The 15,789-nt window shown below is 45.9% G+C and overlaps 1 protein-coding gene across 6 annotated transcripts in view; it reads left to right on the forward strand.

Moving 5' to 3' along the window:
• The first annotated feature begins 995 nt into the window (after nucleotides 1–995).
• Nucleotides 996–15,789, forward strand: part of LOC132823137 (sialoadhesin-like) — a 79,280-nt gene continuing 64,486 nt past the window's right edge. For 4 of the 6 annotated variants that reach the window (XM_060836688.1, XM_060836686.1, XM_060836691.1 and 1 more), the window contains exons 1-2: nucleotides 996–1,162; nucleotides 9,024–9,142. In XM_060836688.1, coding sequence (XP_060692671.1) covers nucleotides 9,073–9,142 — 70 coding nt within the window. In that variant the 5' untranslated portion in view covers nucleotides 996–1,162; nucleotides 9,024–9,072. Of the gene's footprint in view, nucleotides 1,163–9,023; nucleotides 9,143–15,789 lie in introns of those variants that run through there. The other 2 variants (XM_060836687.1, XM_060836689.1) reach the window with 2 other exon arrangements.

Consider the following 15,789-nt stretch of genomic DNA (forward strand, 5'->3'; position numbering starts at 1 on the left):
ATCTCTTATTGGAGATGGTCATGACCTGGTATTTGTGTGGCACGAGTGATAGAATCATAGAGTCATACAGCACAGTAATAGACCCTTTTCAGTCAGGTTGAATTTGTCCTGCTTTGCCATGCGATGGAAAACCTCACAACATCTAAAATGTACATGGATGAACACTTGATATGACTTAACATTCCTGGCTATGGGTCAAGTGGTGAAAAGTATAGATGGGTCGGCACAGGCCAGATGGGCTGAAGGGTCTCTTTTCTGCTGTATGATTCTGTGACATGGAGCTTGTTTTGTTGCTGTTGTTGTTTTGGGTACCTGTTACAGACAGTTACTGCGTTGCCATGTTTGTATACTCACACTGATTACTTTTTAAAGGAGGCTTATTTACCTAACGACTTCCTTTTTCTGCTTCTGGTTTGTGGGACGTGTGTATTGGTGTTGTCATGTAGAATTATATAGAATCCCTACAGTGTGAAAACAGGCCATTTGGCCCCACACTAACCCTTTGAAGAGTATCCCACCTTGACCCATTCCCTTACCTTATTGCTCTACATTTTTACTGACTAACGCCCTTAACCCACACATCTCTGGACACCCTGAGCAATTTAGAATCGAGAGTGTGGTGTTGGAAAAGCCCAGCAAGTCAGGCAGCATCTGAGGAGCAGGACAATCAATACTTTGGGGAAGAGCCCTTCATCAGGAATGAGCCCGAAATGTCCATTCTCCTGCTCCTTGGATGCTGCTTGACCTGCTGTGCCTTTCCAACACCAAATTATCAACTCTGCAGTCCTCACTTACCACTATGGACAATTTAGCATGGCCAATTCACCTAACCTGTGCATCTTTGGACTGTGGGAGGAAACCAGAGCACCGGGAGTACCTGTTACAGACTGTTACTGCGTTGCCATGTTTGCATGCTAACCCTGATTACTTTTCAAAGGAGGCTCATTTACAATAACTACTTCCTATTTTTGCCTCTGCTTCTGGTTTGTGGGACGTGTGTGTTGGTGTTGTCATGTCTTCTATAACTCGGGTTCCTACTGCCCTCATTCACTGCAGCCCTTTTCCTCCGGTGTTACAGAGCGAACGAGAACATAGTCTGACTTGCCAGAGATCGTCGACTTAACAGCAGCTTTGTGCTGAAGAAGGTTGGTTAAAGTGGACGGTAGGAACATGTTCATTTTCGCATTCAGATGAAGTCAGTAGAAGTTGAGGCTGTGTAAAGCATATATTTAAACTGAATGAATATGATGTCATATTTTTGACATCAGTAAATTTTGAATTAAAAATCTTTTGCTATTGCTGAAATGATGTAGAAGGGGAATTAATTTTAAAAGAATTTCAAAGACGCTACCAATTAACATTAAATATAAAATAAAGACCGATGATTAGAAGATTAACACTTCAAATAATTGGCAAAATAATCAGAGAACAAACAGCGAAATTATCTGATTGGAAATGCACTGCCTGTAAGGATTGTACCATCAGATTCAATAGTGAGCTTTAATATTGACTGTAAATCAGAAGAATGTAAAATATGAAGGAATGAAGTGTGGATTTGCTTGCTTCTTCTAAGATCTTGATGGGTTGAATATTCTGTGAAATCTTGATGGTCGTTTTGGATTTTCAGATCGAAAATCCCTCTGAGGAGACTGTTTGAAATCAGAGTTTGCGTGAGGGGAGCGATGTTGGAAGGCCTTTTAGGGAGAGAGAGAGAGAGACAGAGACAGAGACAGAGAGACAGAGACAGAGACAGAGACAGAGACAGAGACATTAGTAACTGTCAGTATGAATGACACTGGCAGCTGGTGAATGAAGTAAAGTTTCCATTCTGCCAACTGCAGCTGGTGGTCTGGTGTGAGCGTTATCAATATTGCCCTTCAGCACTTTAACCAAAACCTTTACTTGCTCCATCTTCCATCAAACGCTCGCTGGATTGGAAATTGCTGGAGATCCCGTATTTTCTGTATTCAGTACAGATTCCAGCATCTGCAGTAGTTTGCTCTGATGCAGTAGATTGGACTGAGCTTGAAACTATTCAGCAAATTTGTGAACAGGAATAGAATTGTATCGGTCATCTCTCCACAAGGCTAGGGCTGTGGTTTTGGGTTCCTGAGTTCCTTCTAACCCAGCCTCTGCTTGTGCATCCCATGCAGAGTCTCATGTTGATCGTATTCCTGGGACTGCCCATGGTGTGTCTGCCCATGGTGTGAGGCGATTGTGGAATCAACCAACCATTCTGGATAATTTGACACACTTCTCACAAACTTGCCCCGAATAAACCCACTGAACGTTGTGTAGTCTTCCTTAGCTGAGCAAGCGTTAACTAGCTTTAGGGTCTCCCACCCAGTGCTATACAAAGGTCCAATCTTCAATGGAAGGTGGTGATGTAAGAGTTAATTCACTGGATCAGTAATCCAGAAACCGTGGTTGATATTCTAGGGACACGGATTTATGCAATTTAATATTTAACAGCATTTAATGCAATTATAAATTTGCAATATTGCTCTACATCCACTAACGTTGCCATGAAACGAATACTGATCCTTGTGGGATACCCATCAGGTTCATTAACATCGTTAATGGAAGGAAATCTGCTGTCCTTAACATGTCCAGCTTACACTTTACTCCAAACGGAGGAGACATTGGTGTTGCTGTCGTGTCACCAGACCAGTAATCTGGACCCGCTGGCTAATGTCCTGGGGACACAAGCTCAAATCCCATTGTTGGCACAAGGTGAAATTTGAAACTGATCAAACATTCGGTGTTTAAACTTTGGCCTCATAGAGATGTACAGCATAGAAACAGACCCTTCACTTCAAGTCATCCATGCCAACCAGATATTTTAAATTTAACTTGTTCCATTTGTCCAAATCCCTCTAAACCTTTCCAATTCATTCTACCCATCCAGGTGCCTTTAAATGTTGTAATTGTATCAGCCTCCACCCCCTCATCATGCACCACCCTCTGTGTGAAAAAGTTGCCCCTTTTAAATCTTTCCTCTCCCACCTCTCATGGCAACTGTGTAATCACTTCTGGTTGTTGTAAATCCCCATCTGGTTTATTAGTGTCCTTTAGGAAAGTATATCAGTCATCCTTACCCAGTGACCTACATCCTTGCCTACATGTGATTCCAGATTCACAGCATGTTGGTCGACTCTTAACTGCCCTCTGGGCAATTAGGGATGGGCAATATCCCTAATGAATATACACAAAGAATATTCTGTAATGTGGTAATTACCTTCTGAAATGCCCTATCAAGCCCTTCAGTTCAAGAGCAATTAGGAATGGGCAAGAAATGCTCATCTTGCCAACCAAGCCCAAATCCCAGGAAAGAGAAAGAAATCTGTTCTGTTGTAGAGGTGTTTTTGGTTTCACTCTGCTATGGCAAGTCCTGTAGCTCACCGTGTTCAGAAGACACAAGGCGAGTTGCAGCACGTGTTGAAGAGGAACAGAGGGGCTGTGTACCTGAGTGTGTATGCTGTATCTGTGATGTAATTGCTCTGCCTCCAGCTCTGTTGCATAACTCAGAAACTGAGCTGAGCAGGTACAGACAGGAATCTCTGCAAAAACTGAGAGAGGAAGAGGAGTGAGGGTAAAAGCTGATTAACCTGCCAAAGGCATACTGAGGGAGCACTTGGTACATTTCCAACCTCGCCACCTCCCTCCCCCAGGCCATTGCACCCCCTCCCCAACTTGGTGCGATGCCTCAGGTGACACAGGTTCAATGAGGAGGTTGACCATGGGCTGGTGTCTCACACCGAACAGAGATCATCAAGGTCACAGTCGTATGGAACTAGGAGTAGTGTATAGATCATACCATGGAACACCAGCAGCTACAGAGCTTTGGGAAGGAAACAAAATCCGTCCAAATGGTCCGAGGGAATGACTTTCTCCCTGGGCGGGAGAAGCTGGATGAGACGCCATGTGGCTTTGCCAGGAGAGTGGGCTTCCCAAACATGCCAGGCATGGTCAACAACTGGCAAACCGCTCTGTAGGCAAATCATCCCATCCCACTAACCCCTAATCCCCCTACCCCAAATCCCTCATCCCCAACCCCTAATCCCCCTACCCCCAATCCCTCATTCCCCCACCACCCCAACCCTTAATCCACCCACCCTCAATCCCTAATCCCCCATGACCCCAAAACCTAATGCCCCCCACCCCCAACTCCTATTCCCCCCATCCCCAACCACTAATCCCTCCCACCCCAACAACCCCTAATCTCCCCTAACCCCCCCACAACAAACCCTCCCACCCTCTAAATCCCAATCCCCCCACCCTCATCCCCTGATTCCCCCACCCCAACCCCTAATCCCCCTACCCCCAATCCCTCAACCCCCACTATCCACCCTCAATCCCTAAACACCCATCACCCCAACACCTAATGACCCCATCCCCAACCACTAATCCCTCCCACCCTCAACCCCTGATCCCTCCACCTCCTAAACCCTAATACCCCCTCCCCAACAACCCTAATCTCGCCTAATTCCCCCAACAACAAATCCGCCCGCCCCCTAAACCCCAATCCCCCCAACCCCCAACCACTAATCCAACCCTCCATTCTGCTTCCCCCCGCCCCCCAGGCCGGTCTGAGTGCAGGGCTGTAGGATCTGCAAGGCCCACCATTGTATCTCTGTGGAACGGTGTGTGATCGCGGCAAACTGTTGGCACCCACTGCCAGGTTTCTGTATGCAGGCAGTCTCCTGTCCCAGAAAGGGCTGCCGTGTGAAGGCAGAGACACCTCACGTGGTCCTTACTGATGACATTCCTGTACTTACCCTCCCCCCACCCCCTCCTCTGCTACCATCCCCCCCCACACACCAACCACACGTGTAACAGGCATGGAGCTCCAAGGAATGTTGGATGCCTGGGTACCTCTCCAGTGTGCGCTGGATACGATGCACAGGCAGGCTGTGCCCTCCACAATATTGCCAACATGAAATAATGCCCATTGCCACCAACAGCCGTGAAGGCACCTCGGGATAAGCAGTCAGCAAACAAGGCAAATGAGGCAGGAATAGGCATCCTGGACCATTTAATCTCAGTGAGACTGTCCAAAGGTCTTTTCCCTGGGGTTGGGGATTCCAAAGCTCACGGGCATAGGTTTAGGGTGAGAGGGGAAAGATTTAAAAGGGACCTAAGGGGCAACGTTTTCACACAGAGGGTCGTGGTGTGTGTATGGTGGAGGCTGGTACAATTATAACATTTAAATGGAACCCTGACAGGTATACAAATAGGAAGGGTTCGGAGGGATATGGTACCCAATTATCACAACCCCTTAATGAGATTCTGCAATTATAAAAAAACGTTATTGATGTTTTTATCCAACAACATATCCAGTAATGCAATCAGAATGCAGCCATTGACCATTGTGTATAATCCCAGTTCCTGTCTTGCTGGTGTAGATGGTCTTGGAAGATGCTGTCCAGCAGCTCAGAACCAGAGTCTGCCTTCTCAGTATCATCAGCGGCCATCTGGTGCCAATGGTAAGGGCATGTACAATGGCACTCCAAGAGAGAACAGTGAGTCTGTCATACACCTAGCCACTGCCACTCACAGAAAGATCATACTCACCAATTCTAGCCACCCCGTGGAGTACAGGCTGCAAGACTGCAAAGAGAGCTTCCTTTGGGTAAAGACAACTACAACCATGACAGCAGTGGGCTAAGCTGCAGGCAATGGCCTTGTGTTCTTATCACTGGATGGTTAATGCAGAATCCTGGGTAACCAGGTTCAAATCCTGCTATGGCAGATGGCGGAATTTCAAATAAACAAAGTCTTGGATTAAGAGTCTAATGATGATCATGAAACTGTTGCCGATTGCCAGAAAAACCTATTTCATTCACTAATGTCCTTTAGGGAAGGAAATTGCCATCCTTACCCAGCCTGGTTTACATGTGACTCCAGACCCACAGCAAGGTGGTTGACGCTCTACTGCCCTCTGGGTAATTAAGGATGGGCAATACATTCTAGCTGAGCCAGTGATGGCTATATCCTGTGAATGAATAAGTAACAAAAAGACTTTGATGGCAGCTTTCACAGCTGCACTCAGATTTTGGATGGAGTCAATTTGTGATGCAGTGGGAGTTGAGATGGTGGCCACTAACCACGGTGTTTCAAATGGTCCCATCAATACAGCCTTGAAGTTGCTCGCCATACGCGATGGAAGGATACTTTCCAAACTCTATGCCCTGCCCTGCCCCACAACCTAGAGAGCTTCCTTCATCAGGAGAAAGTGGATGCTGGAGATCAGAGTCAAGAAATGTGGTGCTGGAAAAGCACATCAGGTCAGGCAGCGCCTGAGGAGCAGGAGAGTTGATGTTTCGAGCATAAACATTCCTGATGAAGAGCTTGTGTCAACTCTCCTGCTCCTCGGATGCTGCCTCACTGGCTATGCTTCTCCAACACCACACTTTTTGACAGCTTCCATTCACTGTCAGGCCTACCTGCCAATGCACCAAGTGTGCATCCTCCCTCATGCTTTTCTTGCAGCATTGAGTATATTGACACACTGGGGCTATGGAGCAGGAGACATTGCTCTCAAGGTGTGGATGAGCCACCCTCCCACCCACTACAGATCATAGACTCACAGAGTCATACAGCACAGAAACAAACCCTTCGGTCTCACCAGTCTATACCGACCATAACCGCAAACTAAACCAATCCCCCAGCCTCTGCTTAGCCCATATCCGTCTAAACATTGCTTATTCTGCCATTTTTGTTTGAGCATATACTTGGAGACTACAGTCCATGACCTCCCACCCTTTGAGCATCTGACAGCCTTTATTCCATCATCTCCAATATTTCCATGATCAGTTTATAAAAGGGAATGAAGATTTTTTTTTAATGCATCATTTCTTGCATACAGCGGTGACATTTCCTCCTGGATCGCTCCCTGCAGGATCCAGAATTTTAACCCTTTCCTGGATACTTGATTCATCCTCTCCAGCCACTGAATGATTTGCTTGCAGGGGTTTTAGATTTAGATTTAGATTGTATTGTTCAGTATTACTCAGGTGCAGAAGTACAGGAATACAGTGATCAGTGTGTATTGTCACCACACAAGGTGCCATCATAAGTACCAAGGTACCTGGGTATGAAAAGGTTTAGCTACAAAGCAGTAAGAGTTACAGAGTTGAAAATGTGTTGCTGGTTAAAGCACAGCAGGTTAGGCAGCATCTCAGGAATAGGGAATTCGACGTTTCGAGCATAAGCCCTTCATCAGGAATGAGAGAGAGTAGCCAAGCAGGCTAAGATAAAAGGTAGGGAGGAGGGACTTGGGGGAGGGGCGATGGAGGTGGGATAGGTGGAAGGAGGTCAAGGTGAGGGTGATAGGCCGGAGTGGGGTGGGGGCGGAGAGGTCAGGAAGAGGATTGCAGGTTAGGAGGGCGGTGCTGAGGGAACCGACTGAGACAAGGTGGGGGGAGGGGAAATGAGGAAACTGGAGAAATCTGAATTCATACCTTGTGGTTGGAGGGTTCCCGGGCGGAAGATGAGGCGCTCCTCCTCCAGCCGTCGTGTTGTTATGTTCTGCCGGTGGAGGAGTCCAAGGACCTGCATGTCCTCGGTGGAGTGGGAGGGAGAGTTAAAGTGTTGAGCCACGGGGTGGTTGGGTTGGTTGGTCCGGGCGGCCCAAAGGTGTTCTCTGAAGCGTTCCACAAGTAAGCGGCCTGTCTCACCAATATAGAGGAGGCCACATCGGGTGCAGCGGATGCAATAGATGATGTGTGTGGAGGTACAGGTGAACTTGTGGTGGATATGGAAGGATCCCTTGGGGCCTTGGAGGGAAGTGAGTGTGGAGGTGTGGGCGCAAGTTTTACATTTCCTGCGGTTGCAGGGGAAGGTGCCAGGGGTGGAGGTTGGGTTGGTGGGGGGTGTGGATCTGACGAGGGAGTCACGAAGGGAGTGGTCCTTGCGGAATGCTGATAGGGGAAGGGAGGGAAATATATCCTTGGTCGGCACCTTCCCCTGCAACCGCAGGAAATGTACACCCCCGGCACCTTCCCCTGCAACCGCAGGAAATGTAAAACTTGCGCCCACACCTCCACACTCACTTCCCTCCAAGGCCCCAAGGGATCCTTCCATATCCACCACAAGTTCACCTGTACCTCCACACACATCATCTATTGCATCTGCTGCACCCGATGTGGCCTCCTCTATATTGGGGAGACAGGCCGCTTATGTGCGGAACGCTTCAGAGAACACCTCTGGGCCGCCTGGACCAACCAACCCAACCACCCCGTGGCTCAACACTTTAACTCTCCCTTCCACTCCACCGAGGACATGCAGGTCCTTGGACTCCTCCACCGGCAGAACATAACAACACGACGGCTGGAGGAAGAGCGCCTCATCTTCCACCTGGGAACCCTCCAACCACAAGGGATGAACTCAGATTTCTCCAGTTTCCTCATTTCCCCTCCCCCCACCTTGTCTCAGTCGGTTCCCTCAACTCAGCACCACCTTCCTAACCTGCAATCTCCTTACTGACCTCTCCGCCCCCACCCCACTCCGGCCTATCACCCTCACCTTGACCTCCTTCCACCTATCCCACCTCCATCGCCCCTCCCCCAAGTCCCTCCTCCCTACCTTTTATCTTAGCCTGCTTGGCTACTCTCTCTCATTCCTGATGAAGGGCTTATGCTCGAAACATCGAATTCCCTATTCCTGAGATGCTGCCTAACCTGCTGTGCTTTAACCAGCAACACGTTTTCAGCTGTGATCTCCAGCATCTGCAGACCTCATTTTTTACTCGAAGAGTTACAGAGTTAAAAAGTTAAGCGTTACTTCAGAGAATAAGTAGAAAATAAAGAAATAAGGTAATCATTAACATTAAAGTCTTTCTTAATTACAATAGTCACTTAATTATTGTAATATCCTGAAGGAGGTGTAGACAGAGTGAGAGTCCACAAATACAATGAGAGATCAGTTCCTGCTCTGTATATGTAGCAGTTCACTCAGCATCCATTGTTAAGCCTGTTGTAAATCAGCTCTTTGTTCACTGTGGTCCCTTGTCTATTGTGCAGGTGTCAATGAGTCTGATTGTCCCTGTCTGCTGTGTGTACATGTCCCATCATGGGTGAAATCTGCACCATGACCACATCACACTGGACCCTGGCACTTATAGTTCTATGTCTCATCCAGGGTGAGTATCCAATTCCATTAACCATTACATCAAAACATTAATTTGTGCTTGTATTTTTTACAGTCTTTTTTTCTCCCAGTCTTCTAATGAATCTTTTGACAACATGATAATTTACTGACATGATGCAAATTATGGGCAGCACGGTGGCTCAGTGGTTAACACAGCTGCCACGTAGTGCCAGGGACCCAGATTTGATTCCAGCCTCAGGTAAGTAGGATATTAAAGCTATTACAGAAACACAGTTGAGGGAGGGACAGGGCTGGCCCCTCAATGCTCTGGGGTACAGATGCTGTGGAGGGGGAGTTGTATTTTTAATTAGTGAGTATGTCACAGCACTCCTGAGATAACGTTCTTGAGGATTCGTTCACTGAGTCTATGTGGGTAGAACTGAGAGATAAAAAGGGGGGAGATCAGTTTGATAGCATTGTACTGTAAGCCCTTCAGTAATCAGCTGGAGGTTGAAGATCAAATATGTAGGGAGATTGCAGATAGCTCAAGAATAAGAAGATTGTAATAGTTGGGATTTTAACTTTCCTAACATCGACTGGGACTGGAATTGTTGAGCTCCTAGCGGAGATATTTGTATCAGCGTCAGCTACAGGTGAAGTACACAAGATTGGAAAGTGGCCAATGTTGTGCCATTTTTTAAGAAAGGCTGCAAGGAAATCCTTGGGGATTACAGGCCGGTAAGCCTAATGTCTCTGTGGGTTAGATGTTAGAGAGACAGGACTTACAGGCATTTAGAGATGCAAGAACTCATTTGGGATAGTCACAATGTGTTCTTTCAACAGCGATTTTAGCAAAACCTTTAACAAGGTACATAAGGTGGTTTGTGAGTTAGACTAAATCTCACAGGATCCAGAGAGAGTTAGCCAATTGGATTGGATACAAAATTGGTTTGAGGGTAAAAGACAGAGTATGGTGGTAGAGGCTTGTTATACAAACTGGAGGCCCTATGACCAATGGTGTGCCACAGGGATCGATGCTCAGTCCACTGTTATTCATCATTCATATCAATGAGTTGGATGAGAATTTAGGAAGTATGGTTAGTAAGTTTGCAGATGACACCAACATTAGTGCTACAGTGGACAGTAAAGGAGGTTATCTGGGAATACAGCGAGATCTTGATCAACTAAGGTTTAATTTAGATAAATTCAAGGTGCGGTACTTTGGTGGTTCAGATCTGGGTAGGACTTATGCAGTAAAAAGTGAGGTCTGCAGATGCTGGAGATCAGAGCTGAAAATGTGTTGCTGATTAAAGCGCAGCAGGTCAGGCAGCATCCAAGGAACAGGAAATTCGACATTTCGGGCATAAGCCCTTCATCAGGAATTCCCTGATGCCCGAAACGTCGAATTTCCTGTTCCTTGGATGCTGCCTGACCTGCTGCACTTTAACCAGCAACACATTTTCAGCTAGGACGAATGCAGACAATGGTCGGGCTCTGGGGAGTGTTATAGAACAAAGTGATTCAGGGGTACAGGTTCATAGCACCTTGAAAGTGGAATCACAGGTAGACAGGACGCTGAAGAAGGCTTTCAGCATGCTTGCTTTCATTGGTGAGAGCACTGAATGAAGGAGTTGGGATATCTTGTTACAGCTGTACCAAGACGTTGGTGAGGCCATATTTGGAGTATTGTGTATAGTCCTGGTCGCCCTGCTATAGAAAGAATATTATTAAACTCAAAAGAGTGCAAAAAAGCTTTATTAGGATGCTAACTGAACTGAAAGGTTTGCATTTGGATAGTCTGAGGCTCTTCTCCCTGCAGTGCAAAAAACCGAGGGATGATCTTATATCGGTCTACAAAATCCTGAGGAGCATAGATAGGGGAATAGCCAACAGCTTTTCCCCAAGGTAAGGAAGTCTACACTTAGAGGAGAGATACAAAAGGGCCCAGAGGGGCAATTTCTTCATTCAGAGGGTGGCGAGTGTCTGGGATGGGAAACTGGAGGTAGTGATGGCGGTGAGTACAATTTTGTCATTAAAGAGACATTTGGAGTTACATGGATGGGATAGGTACGGAGGGATATGGACCAAGTGCAGGCAAATGGGACGAGATTAATTGTGAAAACTGGGCAACATGGACTAGTTGGGCCGAAGTGTCTGTTTCCATGCTATAAACCTCTATGACTCGATGACAGTGTGTCTCAAGGGAGTTGAATAATCAGACCTCCATAAAAGACTGTTGTGTTCACTTCCGGCCATCACACATCAAGAAGGAAGCATTAACCTCTGAATGACTGCAGGGCAGAACTTGATGTGTCAAACCAAGAGTCAGAGAGTTGGTGAGGGACTGCTTCTTCGACCAATGTGTCACTGGAGACAACCCAAGAACTGGTTATTTTAGGTTTGGTAGTATTAGATTAGATTATTTACAGTGTGGAAACAGGCCCTTTGGCCCAACAAGTCCACGCCGACCAGGCGGAGCACAACCCACCCAGACCCATTCCTCTACATTTACTCCTTCACCTAACACTACAGGCAGTTTAGCATGGCCAATTCACCTAACCTACACATCTTTGGAGTGTGGGAGGAAACCAGAGCAAACCCACGCAGACACGGGGAGAATGTGCAGTCAGTCAGTCGTCTGAGGCAGGAATTGAACCCGGGTCTCTGGCACTGTGAGGTAGCAGTGCTAACTACTGTGCCACCGTAATGAGGAAGGATTGGTAAATGGTCTTGTTGTTAAGGATCCTCTTGGAGGGAGTGATCACAATGTGCAGTGCTTTCACATTCAGACTGAAAGAGTGAGGACAGAGTTATCACACTGACCCCAGGGGTGAAAGGGCTGTCATATGAGTTGCAAGTGAACAGCTTGGGCTTGTACTTGCTGGAGTTCAGCAGAATGAAGGAGAATCTATTGAGGTACATAATATGCTGAAGGGGATTGATAAAGTGGACATTGAACAGATATCCCCCTTACACTCTCCTGTGGGCAGCATGGTGGCTCAGTAGTTAGCACTGCTGCCTCACAGCGCCAGAGAGCCGTGTTTGATTCCAGCCTAAGGTGACTGTGTGAGTCTGCGCATTCTCCCGCTGTCTGTGTGGGTTTCCTCCGGGTGCTCTGGTTTCCTCCCACAGTCCTAAGATGTGCAAGTTAGGTGGATTGGCCGTGGTTATTACAGGGTTAGCAAAGGGTAGTAGGTCCGGATGGGATGCTCCTTAGAGAGTTAGTGTGGATTGGCTGGGCAGAATGGGCTACTCCCATACTGTAGGGATTCTATGATTCTTATGGGACAGTCCTGAACAAGAGATCACAAATATAGAGAGGAAGGAGAAACTACTTCTTCCAGAGAGTTATGGATCTGTGGAACTCAGTGCCCCAGAGTGCAGTGGGGGCAGAGTCAATCAACGGATTCAAGAAAGAAATCGATATGTTTCTGATGAAAATTGGCCGAAAGGACTGTGGGGAGCAGGCAGGAGTGGAATCATGGATATCATCAGCTGGGATCAGGGCTGATTGCATACCCCAGCTGATTGCATACCCCAGCTCCTAATTCCAATGTTCCTATAATTGTCTAACTGCCAGAACAAGGTTTATATTCTGTTCAATCCAGAAACTGATGTGATTAAGGATTTTGGTAGGTTAGAAGCACATTAACTACAGAATGAGGAAGAAAAATTGGCGTATTTTTGTTAGGAGACCACAACGGCCTAAAGATAACATAGTTCACAGTGTTTGGTTATAAAACTGCCAAGAGTTTATCACAAAACTCTAACCTTTGATCTAAGTTTGCATTTAATGAATATAGAGATAACACTCTGACAATATTTCATCCTTCCACACCAGTCTGATATTGAAATAATGTTACAAAGCATAACATCAAGTAATTTATTTAGTCCTGTATCTAGCTATAACAGGGTGAGAGCCAAATCTCAGGCATATGTTTCCATTTAGTAACGCTCTACTGACCAAGTAGCAAATCTCCCAGTGCAACATGTTTTCAAAATGAAATAGAAGTGTCTGTTTTGAATATACAAGTATTTCCCAGCTCTTCAATTGATGCAAGTAACCATACTGTCTCTATACTAATGAAAGAGAAAGCCAGAACTCAAAGCTGCTATTTCAATAAAGAAAATCTGATCTCAGCTGCTGTTTACTTCACAGCAATGGGGCTGCGGTGGTCTTGAAATGAAACTTTCAGAGGAGAATAATCAACATTGTCAGAGAAGGTTTAAAGGGTGCAGAGGAGATAGTATGAGTAAGGTGCACAGATTGAGGGCGTTGAAAAGGACAGAGAAAATATCTGAAAGGGGCAGACGATGGAAGATTATGATGAAAATTAAGACAGGCTTTGAATTCACGGGATGATCTTAATGTAATGAGAGGACACCTGGCCAAGGTAAAATAGAAACAAGCACTGACAGGAACACTGTAATAAAACAGCATAGAAAAAGACCCTACAGTCCAACTCATCCATATTGACCAGATATCCTCAATTAATTTAGCACTATTTGCCAGCATTTGGTCCTTATCTTCGTTGACCCTTTCTATTCATGTACCCATCCAGATGCCTTTTAAGTGTTGTACCATTTTCTCTGGCAGCTCATTCCTCTGTGTGAAAAAAACTGCCTTTTAGATCCCTTTTAAATTTTTCCCCTCTTACCTTAATGCCCTCTAGTTTTAGACTCCCCTACCCTAGGAGAAATGCCTTGACTCTTTACCCTATCCATTGCCTGTCATGACTTTATAAACCTCTATACTGTCACCTCTCAATTTCCAACACTCCAGGGAAAACAGCCCCAGCCTGTTCAGCCTCTCCCGATAGCTCAAACCCTCCAACCCTGGCAACATCATTGTAAATCTTTTCTGAACCCTTTCAAGTTTAATATCATCTTTTCTGTAGCAGGGAATCTAGAAATGAACACAGGATTCCAAAAGTGGCCTAAACAATGCCTTATACAGCCATAACATGACATCCCAACTCCTATACTCAATGCTCTGACCTGAAAAAGCGAACATACTAAATGCCTTCTTCACTACCCTGTCTACCTGTTACTCTACATTCAAGGAAATATGAACCAGTGCCCCAAGGTCTCTTTGTTCAGCACCATCCCTCAGGACCTAACCATTGGGTGTAGAAGTCCTGACATGGTTTGCCTTCCCAAATAGCAGCACCTCACGTTTATCTAAATTAAACTCTACCTGCCGTCCTTGGCCCATCAGCCCATCTGATCCCATTGTACTCTGATATAATCTTTGTTCACTGTCCACTTACACCAACAATTTTGTTGTCATGTGTAAACTTACTAACTATACCTCCTATATTCACATCCAAATCTATATAAATGGCAAAACGCAATGGAGCCAGCACTGATCTTTGTTTCACTCTACTGGTCACAAGCCTCCAGTCTGAAAAGCAACCCTCCACCACCATTCTATGTCTCCTACCTTCAAGCCAAACAGCTAGCTGCCCTGGACTCTATATGATCTAACCTTGCTAACCAGTTTACCATGTGGAGCCTTGTAGAACACCTTACTGAAGACCTTATAGACAGTGTCCCATCACTTTGCCTTCATCAATCTTCTTTGTAACTCCTTCAAAAACCTAAATTAAGTTAGTGAGACATGATTTACCACACACGAAACCACATTGACTATCCTTAATGAGGGAGGAGAAAGTGAGGTCTGCAGATGCTGGAGATCAGAGCTGAAAATGTGTTGCTGGAAAAGCGCAGCAGGTCAGGCAGCATCCAAGGAACAGGAAATTCGATGTTTCAGCATAAGCCCTTCTTCAGGAATGAGGAAAGTGTGTCCAGCAGGCTAAGATAAAAGTTAGGGAGGAGGGACTTGGGGGAGGGGTGATGGAGATGTGATAGGTGGAAGGAGGTCAAGGTGAGGGTGATGGGCCAGAGTGGGGTGGGGGCGGAGAGGTCAGGAAGATGATTGCAGGTTAGGAAGGCGGTGCTGAGTTCGAGGGATTTGACTGAGACAAGGTGGGCTTGACTTTCCAAATATATGTAAATCCTGTCCTTTAGGATCCCCTCCAACATCTTGCCCACCATTGATGTCAAGCTCACTGGTCTATAGTTCCCTGGCTTTACCTTTCCATCTTTCTTAAAAAGTGGCCAACCTCCAGTCTTCCAGCACCTCATCTGTGACTATCAATGACACAAATACCTCATCAAGGGGCCCAGCAATCACTTTCCTAACTTTCCACAAAGTTTGGGATACATCTCATCAGTTCCTGCAGATTTATCCACCTTTATGTGTTTTAAGATATCCAACATCTCATCCTTTGTAATATGGACACTTCTCAAGATATCATTGTTTATTTCTTCAACTTCTCGAACTTTCAAATACTTCTCCACGGTAAATATAGATGTTAAATACTCACTTAGTATCTCATTCATCACCTGCGGTTCCACACATGGATTGCCTTGTTGATCTTTAAGGAGTCCTATTCTGTCCATAGTTACTCTTTTGTCCTTAATGTATTGTAGAGCTTTTTTGGATTCTCCTTAACGTTGTTTGCCAAAGCTATCTCATGTCCCCTTTTGGCCCTCCTGATTTCCCTCTTAAGTGTACTCCTACCGCCCTTATATTCCTCTTGAGAATCACTCAATCCCAATTGTCTATACCTGACATATGCCTCCTTTTTCTTGAACAGAACCGCAATTTCTCTTGTCATCCAGTATTCCCTAAAC

The sequence above is a fragment of the Hemiscyllium ocellatum genome, chromosome 16 (assembly GCF_020745735.1).
Source record: "Hemiscyllium ocellatum isolate sHemOce1 chromosome 16, sHemOce1.pat.X.cur, whole genome shotgun sequence".
In the NCBI taxonomy this organism is placed as follows: Eukaryota; Metazoa; Chordata; class Chondrichthyes; order Orectolobiformes; family Hemiscylliidae; genus Hemiscyllium; species Hemiscyllium ocellatum.